Source organism: Stylophora pistillata, chromosome 1 (assembly GCF_964205215.1).
Source record: "Stylophora pistillata chromosome 1, jaStyPist1.2, whole genome shotgun sequence".
In the NCBI taxonomy this organism is placed as follows: Eukaryota; Metazoa; Cnidaria; class Anthozoa; order Scleractinia; family Pocilloporidae; genus Stylophora; species Stylophora pistillata.
Genome location: NC_142519.1, coordinates 49204361 through 49214297, shown reverse-complemented (window position 1 = coordinate 49214297; position 9937 = coordinate 49204361). Strand labels below are relative to the sequence as shown.

Genomic DNA, 9937 nt, shown 5'->3' with positions numbered 1-9937 from the left:
GTTTTGTGATAACTATTAATCCACTTGATTAACCGCTTTGCTTTTCCTTTGTTACGATTTTGAACATCATCATCATTATCATGTATCGCTTTAGCCTCATGGAAAGGCGTCAATAAAGTAATGTGTGGTATTATATTTTGGTATATAAACACTAATGAAATACCTGGCGAGCTTTCGCGCACAGTGAAAGTAACCCGTTATCTTTACAAGTTAAAATATCGCCGTCACTAAGGTTCCATAGCAAATTGTACCTTTTGAAGCTAAAGCGAAATGGTGAGCTTTTTTATTCGTGTTTATATAATAAGTAGAATATTCATGGCCGATTAGAGATACGAAATTTGTTTTCTCGTGTTGAAAAGTATTTTCCAAAACTCGAAGAGAAATTTCGTATCTTCGCGCAGCCATGTAATATCCTCCATGTGTTGAGGTGTCTTGAAAACATGGTAATTGTGGTTCTTATTTTCTGCTTTTATTTTAAAAGTTACTGTATATTTTTTCGGTTAAAATCCTTAAAACAGCTGTTAATTAGGTCACGAGAATATTAGAGAAATAATAGGTAGGCACACTGATCCTCTATCTCTAGACAAAGCTCCCTTTTCATCAATGCTCATTAAACAAGACACGTACTAAACCAGTTTTCATTACAAACACGAATCACTTACAATGTTTCTATCTCAGAGAGATTGTTGAACTTTGGCAAACGCTGAAGTTTGTTATTGGAGAGAAAGCTTAAAAAGAAGAAAAAAAGTGGAAAACAGTTGAAAAACAAGGTAACTGCGTTGGTATTTGAGACTCACGGAGAATATTTTTTTTATCACAGAAGGGACCTCGGGAATTGACAGTAAAACTTATCTGTTTATTTTTCAAGGTAATACATCTTAAGGACGTAAAGACAGCAAAGTGTTAATACATTGAGAGTTAATACATCTTAGCTGAGTAGCTAAACCTTTTACTTCTGGACTTTAGAATAGGAAAAACTGGTGCCATTTGTACTTCCGCTGTTTAAATGGTCGTTTGCATATCATGGCATAAATTCCCTCCTCAGTATTGGTGCATTGAAACTATGAATTCGAAGAGTTGCTCATATCGCAAATCGGTCCTGTGGTAGTTGGGCTGTAATAATTTATACCTTTCCTGATCGTTTGGCAAAAAAAAAATTAAGTCACAGGTCAAGTGGAGAAAAGCGCTAAGCGAGACAATCAATCTCACTTTTTTAATATATATTTTATTTTCACAGCTGTTGGTGACCAAATCCACTAAAGTTAGCATTATATACCAGAGCGGGGAGAGGTTCCAACCTCTCCTCACTCGGTTATATACTGAAGCTAGTGAAGCGTATGGAGCAGTTTACGTTGATATTTTTATTATAATAGCATTCTATTTAGAATGGCCACAATGCGAAGGTTTAACCAAAACCTCTTTAAAAAAAATGTACGGTTTCACTCGCTGTAAAGGCGTACAAACTGCCACTTACAGCCTTTTCAACTGGGTAAGGTTGCTAAAAACATCTTGGGGAAGACGCTCGACTTTGTTGTTTGACAAATCCCTTTGAAACAAATAGTAAGCTAACATTTAACAACATAAATTCTATTTGGAAGATGGGAAAGTCCTGCCCGGTCCCTAACCTTTCTGTAATCTGAGCTAAATCGGCTGGCTAATAATATAATACTAGTTATTTTTAACCAAATAAGGAAATGAAAAGCCTTTTTGAGTGTCTGTAAAAATATCAGTTATGACCAAGAATCTCCAATATGGAGCAACTGGACTTAATAGAAAGATATATTCCACGCTCAAGGCTGAGAAACCTTCTGTTAGGACAATAATGGCAGAGAGACCTTTCACTGTACTACGACATCTATTTCTTAACACTTTACTCAGTGATTTCGAATTCCAAACGAACAAACTCAGTTCGAGAAAGCTAGAAATAAGCGATATTCTCAACTAGTTTGGACCACCACCCAGGAATACTAACACTGACCTGTAAAAGTTTTTTTCGTACATAGAAAAGTCCTACTTACAGTACTTTCAGGTTGGTATTACTGCTTAGTATCCCTCGAGGCAAACTCTGCAACTGATTGTAGGACAAGTCCCTAAAAAAACGTGTTTGGAAAGTGAGATGATTGAAAAAAACAAACAAACAAAGAGTCATAGATCACATACAAATGCAATGTAGAGGAAAGGAATATTTAATGTTGACGAAGAGTTTTCGACACCAAATCACAAAATTTAGACTTACGCCTCCCTCAAGGCGGACATTCCTTGAAGAATGTTTCGAGGCAGCTTTTCCAGCCGATTACCACTCAACCGCCTACACATAGAAAATGATAAAAAAGATCTAATTGGACGAAAGATGCTTCAAACTTGACACAGAGATTTTCTGATTATCTAACTGTACTTGGAATATTCACATCATAAAAGATTTCCCCATTTTTGACGTGATTTTCTAGTTAAAGTCTGTATTAGAGCGCAAAATTTATGTTATATCATTCGCTTTTAGTTCCAGGATATCGTTGCAATTTTGTTGCCTTTTAATACGATCATTGTTTAGTAGGTGTTAAAGAATAAACGTAGAAAACATTCTCTCGAAAAGAGCCTTGACTCCTTTGTTTATGTTCTGCGGGTCACCGTCAGCCTCGCTATGGTGTTTACCCGGTTTATTTTCCGACAAGGCGCCGGGGATTTTAATAGGGTTTTTCAAAAATTTCTGTTCGCTTCTTACTTTTTAACTCTAGTCATCGAATATACTACAACTGATTTTAATCAAACAACACAGCGTTTCCAAAAGCCTCTTGCTCCATCTGAAGTAATCTAGTGCATGCTCAGAAAGTAACATGCTACAGGACACTACTCCCTCTAAATTAGCACCGACAATTTATTGATAGAATCATTGTGTTAAAAACCTTTGTTTTTCTTCTTCATTGACTCTTAATAAGATACTTGAGCCTGCAGGATACAGCGTATTGTGCCTTTCAAATGACCTGACTGTGTAACTTGTTCGAGATTTCCATGCTAAACTGTTTTTAATTTCTTTAGTGCTAGTCATGTTTAGAGGTAGATAATTATTCATAAATGTGTTGCGCACGAATGTAATTAGCATCCTAGCTCAAGCACCCAGAGATGCGCACGCATAAACATGTAACTACCGTACCACCACCACAAATCCGCCCTACTTAAATCCCAAAACGTTACGCTTTTGAATGATTACACTTTGGATACAAAACTAAACGCTTCCAAATGAAATCATGTTCACGCTGCTGACACATGCCATCCCGTCAGAAACAAAAGAGAGAAAACTTAATCACTTTCCCTAATGTTTGTTTGAAAAGGTGCTACTCACAAATATTTTAACTGATCTTGCCCAGCGAAGAGATCTTCAGATAAGTTTTTTAAGTTATTATTTCCCAGCCACCTGTAAAACGCATTTAAGTTAAATATCCGTCCAAATTTTAGAACGAATTTCATTCCTTGTACTGACTAGACTTTGCAAAGCGCGCAACTATTTGCCAAGGGCTTGTTCTCGATGGACAGAGGAACATGAACCGTTTAAACCTGAGGCCTGTGAATATGGAATTATTTTTTAATAGATTATCATATGTCTAAATGATATGTCATCCGAAGTAAAAGAAAGGATGTCTCTTTCCCCCTAAATGTTAACTATGTTATTCAGGACGATTTACATACATACATACATACATACATACATACATACGTTACTTGACCACTCCCCATAGGGGCTTTTCAGGGCCAATTCCCACCCATCCCACCCCAGGGGAGGACATCCACTACACAGTAATCTCGTGCGTGGGAATTTAACGTCTCCTACCCCTAACCCTGCAGGAGACGGGGCTTACGGTTTGTTCGTCCTTAACCGAGAAGACTAGAATATCTATCCATTTTTTTTATTATAGATAGGTAACAAACTCTCCTCACTTATTTTAAGACCATGAGTATCGGTCCGGCGGGGGCTCGAACCCTCGACCTCCCGCACAACACAGTCCGGCGCTCTAGCCAATTGAGCTAACCGGGAGGCGGTTTATACAAGAGCCTGATGTTTCTCAAATGCAGTTATTCGTTAGTATTTGTTCCGATTTTCAAAACCAGATTTAGAAAGGTTTGACTCGGTCGTGGGTAAGACTCAGTTTTAAAAAAGACGACATTATAGGAAGGAGAATCGATCCATGTCAGCGGCAGTCAACTATATTAAGCTACAGAGCAAATAACTTACAGATCAGTTAACTTGTATTGCTTGAACAGATCACTTGGAAGAGTGTCAAGTTTGTTGAAGTCCAGAGTTCTATAGAAAAAGACACATTTATTTTCTCGACAGTCCCAGATTTTTCAGTTGGGAGTGTATGTTTCTCTTTTGATCTTGTCCATAAGTTTATACAAAATAGAGACAGGCTGCGGTTGCACACTAAAGTTAACATAGAAAGTTACAAGAGTAAAATGTTTGAACTAAAGCCTGCACATTTCTCAACAATATTAACGCAATTGAATCGAAATCAATACAACGTTTACTGATGACTTAAAAGCAGGAATATTCAAGTGAATTTCAAATTAGTCTGATTATGTAACAGAGAAAAGTCTGACCGTCAACAACAAACATCAATAATAAATGACAAAATTTTAAATATATTAAATTCATCAGCTCTATCATATCAAACTTCGCCTATTGTTATGCTATGATTCATTTTCGGCCAATGGCCGTATTGTTCGTTTTCCTCCGAGACCTTTACACCAGGGCCCGGTTGTTGAAAGGGCGGATAGCGCTATCCAACGGATAAATCACTATCCAGCGGATGTGTTACCAAAACGTACTGCGCCATCCACCGGATAGGGATTTATCCACTGGATAGCGTTATCCATCCTTCGAACAACCGGGGCCAGATGGTTTACATCGCGATTGGCAGTCATCGAGTTTGGGCAAGAATTTTTTAGGTGTAACAATTTTTGCCTCGGGGTAGTATCCTTGAGAATTTATGTAGCCCAAGAGATTTGAAGTAAGAAGTTGTGCGGGAGAGGAAAAGTGATTGATTGATTGATTCACTAAACTGAGAATAGCCCTGATTTCACAGTTTTTATTGTTACGACTATTTTCTTTTTCGTCTTCTCTGACTTATTCAGTTTATGGGTCCAGTTTGGGTTTTCGCTATCTGAAGAAGAATCAGAATGCATTTCATTCACTGGAAGGGAAGACACCTGTTATGCCGCAAACTAAACATCCTCAAGAAATACTGCGAGGAAACTGTGGTTTACCACAACACAGCTGAGGATGGCCCCATAGACTTCCAGCTTAATATCATAAGTTGACTCAATAGCATTACGATGCACTATAAACATTGAGTTACTTTTTAGGAACAGAAATGGAGAAAGAGATAGCCTTTTGGTTTTTCTGAGGGTGCCAAAAACAGAAACCAAAGGGAATTTATACTTGCGCTCTCAGTTTCCTGAGAGGACTCCAAAATCTCTCTGGAATTTTTGAAAGTTCTTTATGAATTCGCTCTAGTATGGAAGAATCAAATTGATTTAAAATTAGGTCTTTAGGCTGTTATTTATGACTGAAAACCAGATGAATGCAACAACGAGCGACGTCCCAGTCTCGGTGAATCGTGTAAAAACCTTGTTTATTTGCTTTTCTTGGAATCCTTCAAAATCAATTTAAGGCTCTAACTGTTTTTTAACTGTTTCTTCCCTCCTTTCAAAAATTTTAGTTGCTCTTAGCATTATAAAGTATGCCTTTACTCAGTGGTAAAAGTTGTTTCAGAATGTCAATGATCAATTTGCAGTTCGTTCTGGAATTTTTGATCAGCTTAAAAATTCGATTGACGTAAAACAGAATCTATTGACCAAGAGTTGATTATGTATGTAAAAGAGCTGGGTTTTTCTCTTTTTAAAGCGCTAGACTAACCAATCAAAACTTACTTCCTACAATGGAGTTGTTTCAAAATGTCAATGATCAATTTGCAGTTCGTTCTTTGCAGGAATTTTTGAACAGCTTAAAAATTCGATTGACGTAAGACAGAGTCTGTTAACCAAGAGTTGATTATGTATGTAAGAGAGTTGTGTTTTTCTCTTTTTAAAGCGCTAGACTAACCAATCAAAATTTACTTCCTACGATGAAGTTGTTTCAAAATGTCAATGATCAATTTGCAGTTCGTTCTTTGCAGGAATTTTTGAACAGCTTTAAAATTCGATTGACGTAAAACAGAATCTATTGACCGAGAGTTGATTATGTATGCAAGAGAGCTGGGTTTTTCTCTTTTTAAAGCGTTAGACTAACCAATCGAAATTTACTTCCTACAATGGAGTTGTTTATCCTCAGTGATCATTTAACGAGTGAAACTTCTAATCATGATCAACACTGAAACATTGTGAAATTGCACTTTTAAGACCACAAACTCGACTAGTTAAGAAATCTGACCGCACATATATTCAGAAAAAGAATGCAAATGTAAAGTCATTATTCAAGTGCTGTGCTCGATCTGCGAGTTCAATTTTTAAAACTCAAGCAACAGGTACGTCACTGCGTAAGTTGCTCAGAGCAGAGCTACATAGACAACTTACTTGCATCTAACTATAGAGATTTAACATCTAAGAGCTTTCTTAAATGAACCACAGAAATCCAGTAGCCATGCAATCAACATCGAACAAGTAACCCATTTACTTTGTGGCGCAAAAAAATGGAAACAACCCACTTTCGTGGTAAAGATAGGCAGTTTCCTTTCCAAAAGTCATGATCACATCTTTCTCAACTTTATGTATTACCAAATTCTTTAATTCGAGGACGCTTTGCCCGCCGCCAGTTCCAATTAATGAGTCCTTCCCAGTGTGGCGACCGCAACTTAACATGTACAGTCATCGCAATTCCTTTTAAAAAATTGCATGGTTCAAGAATCACCAACAGAATCAAATCAAAATCGCTAAAATTATCTGAGAATTGACAGTATAAAAGTGTTCGTATTTCCGGTCAATATCTCGGAGGAGGATATGTTGCTAGATGTATCTTAGATCTTTAGATTTGGAAGAACTACTGATCCAAAATGGAGAAAGATTCCGAAACCGCATAACTTACAGGTTCCTAAAGTATTTTCCCCCCGAATATCCAAGAGGTAGTTGGCCAGAGGACAAGTTCTTTATGTTGTTGTTGTTCAGGAAACTGCATTCATTAGGAAAGAAGGAAAACACAAGAGTTCAAAAACAACTACTGAGTTAACAGTTTGATTTCCTTTGTGCTGCTGGTTTGCACCTACAAGAATACAAGAGTTGTGACAACATAAGACGTCTTTATGAACACTTCGTACAGCAGGAGTTAACAAGTGCTCTTGAAAAGATTCTCCTTAAATGAAGGCGTAAATGACTAGAATGTGAGCCCAGTCTGTATGGCTTTTCTCCTGCCGAAGAAAGGAGACTGGTGGAAATCCATTTTCAGAATGCTTCCTTACGATGAAAATAATGCCTTTTTTTTCTTTTTAAATAATATCTGCCGTACACAGTTTCAATTTACTCCTAGCACTACTTCATCTACTTCTGTGTTTTAAAGAGCTCTCTTTTTCATGATTTGGTGCCACGGTATATAACACCTGCCAACAGAAAATTAAATACTTTTCTTGATGTCTTTGTTTCAGTTGATAACTAGGTGCTTGAAGAGAGTAGTGATAGAAGACCATTTAAAATGGATTAGAGTCTATTTAGAAATTAAGCTTGATGGAGAAACGTCTGGAGAGAAGTATTTGGATAAGCTGGAAATAAATTGCTATGTGGTTTAAATTCTCTGTTTTCTAACTGGGAAAAGAACGCTCTCCAGATATCCGTCCGTTTGAAAATAACAGAATCAATTTCAGGTAAAGACCTTTGCGAACCAAAAAGAATAATCCCTATAGTATCATCTATTATATGTCTGAACCCGCCAAAAAAGACAAATGGGGGACCTTATCTGCTTCATCAAAATATCAAAATGACTATCTTCAGATATTTCTTCCATGTTGAGGTTTCAAGTTGTCTTTATGCTTGTTTCCTGACAGGGTGTAGCGTTGAACTCAGAAAAGGAATGGAATAGGAATCAAAATCTTAAAGCTGCACAACGCTGCATGTTGCCAAGAACTTGCACCAACTAGCGCTGTATGACCTTCAAGTAATTTATTGGTAAAGTGGAAACCTGAAAAAGCTACATTGCGCAGTCAGTTGATCATCGGTTCTCTTTACCCGAGCAGGTGATCTATGAGTTGTAATCACCTTCAATAACAGATATTCTGTACAGAATGAACACAGGGATATTGGTGTCAACAGAAGAGGTCATAACTCTCCCATACATACTTACCTGGCACAGTTGATAATATGGTTATCGCATGGCCAAACAATAAACACAAAGTATCCGTCCGAGTAACCACATGAACGCGATAAAAAGGAAAAACGAAACAAAACAAAACCGATAAAAAAACTGCTTTGCTCTAGGTGAGCACTCGCTTTTTTTGTACCTGTTACGTTTTTAAAACATATGTTAAAATGACTGATCTACGCGGGACAAATTTAAATTGCGGTCAATATCGGTTTTAGCCAGCCAAATAACTCAATTTGGTTTAAACCAGTCCTTCTGAGATATAGCCATGAATTAAACAGTTTTTTTTTAATAAAAATCCTACGAATAGAGTTAGTTGAGGTGAGAAAAATGATATACAGTCCAATATCAAGCGAAACAAACGTCTACTTACAGTTCTTCAATATTCCAGTTACGAAAGAAGATACCTACAGGTAGCTTTTCCAGTTGGTTGTAGGACAGGTCGCTACAAAAGGGCAAATAAGGAAACTCCAATATTAGGAGATAAAGAAAAAGTATTAACATGCACAATAATTTCTTTAAAAGTGCGTTACCCTTGCTCTGGAAGTCTCAGCATCTAAATTGAGAGTTTTCTGTCTTCGGTGATCGAGACTGCTTACAGCAGTATTCAGCATGCACCGATAAAAACACGGAAAAATCATGCGAGTGATTGGTGTGCCCACTGCTCTTTTACTCAGAAATGTTAATTAAGCAACTTTTTATTCACTTCGGTTAGGAAAACTGCAAGTTGAACCTACGTGCTTCAACAATAAAGAACAACGGCCGGGTTCTAACTTTGTGCACTTTGTTTGTAATGCACGCACATATATTGCAGGCTTTTTTTCGGAGGGCATGTAGAAGATCTAGAGTACATTCTCAAAATAAGAGTCATACGAGAATTGGAAAAGAAGTTTTACGAATCCTACATACGGCGTATGCTTAACTTTTTAAATTTTGAATTTACATCGAGATCGGCCCGCATAGATTGTTTTTCCAAATTCTTTTCGACTATTCTAGGGGTATTTTTTAAAATTCCTATTCTGGACATTTTATTTCATATACAAGATAGTGTCTAACATATTTTACTCTTACCCTTTGAAAAAGTTTATTAATATTCTAAGAAGTGTTCATGATACAGTTCTGTCATAGTGTCGTAACGGTGGTTTTAACGCAAAACGCATCCCATAGAATAAGAAAGAGGTCATGATATGCACTCCTCTTCTGCTTTCCAGTCACCTCGAATAGGAAGATGCGTGATAAAGTTACTCATGCTCGATGTTGCGTACAATAAGATGACTTTTAGTTCCCCTATCTCTCATCGGTCATTATTGAGGGAGGGGATTCCTTCACACGTGGACGTACCGTTTCAGCGAGACAACTGTAAAACATACAGGGACCTCTGATTAAAGTAACGTTTGAGGCTCAGAGTGGGTGGTTTAAACATGGGACTGCCATGGATTATTGCTCACTATTTCAAGATTACAGAATAGAGCCCGAGTCTTATGCGAGGTGTTCGTCTACACCAGACGTAATGGAACGTGGTTCATGTTGTATTCTCAGTTTTCAATGTCTGTGAGATTGAAAAGGCTTCGGATGCTGATGGATTTTCACATCGGTAAGACT

The 9937-nt window shown here is 37.3% G+C and overlaps 1 protein-coding gene and 1 long non-coding RNA gene across 2 annotated transcripts; both read right to left on the bottom strand.

The window, feature by feature from the left end:
• Nucleotides 1–658: 658 nt before the first annotated feature.
• LOC148742896 (uncharacterized) lies at nt 659–3043 on the bottom strand. Its single transcript, XM_088749064.1, has 5 exons — nt 2901–3043; nt 2237–2308; nt 2019–2090; nt 1475–1546; nt 659–728 (listed from the first exon to the last, which is right to left on the bottom strand). Exons 1-5 carry the CDS (start codon nt 3041–3043, stop codon nt 659–661), a joined length of 429 nt encoding a protein of 142 aa, XP_088605190.1.
• Nucleotides 3044–3327: 284 nt separating this feature from the next.
• LOC148742895 (uncharacterized) lies at nt 3328–8174 on the bottom strand. The gene is made up of 3 exons (XR_015996788.1): nt 7073–8174; nt 4226–4294; nt 3328–3409 (listed from the first exon to the last, which is right to left on the bottom strand). It is a non-coding gene; the product is annotated as an uncharacterized LOC148742895 (long non-coding RNA).
• Between the last annotated feature and the right edge of the window lie 1763 nt (nt 8175–9937).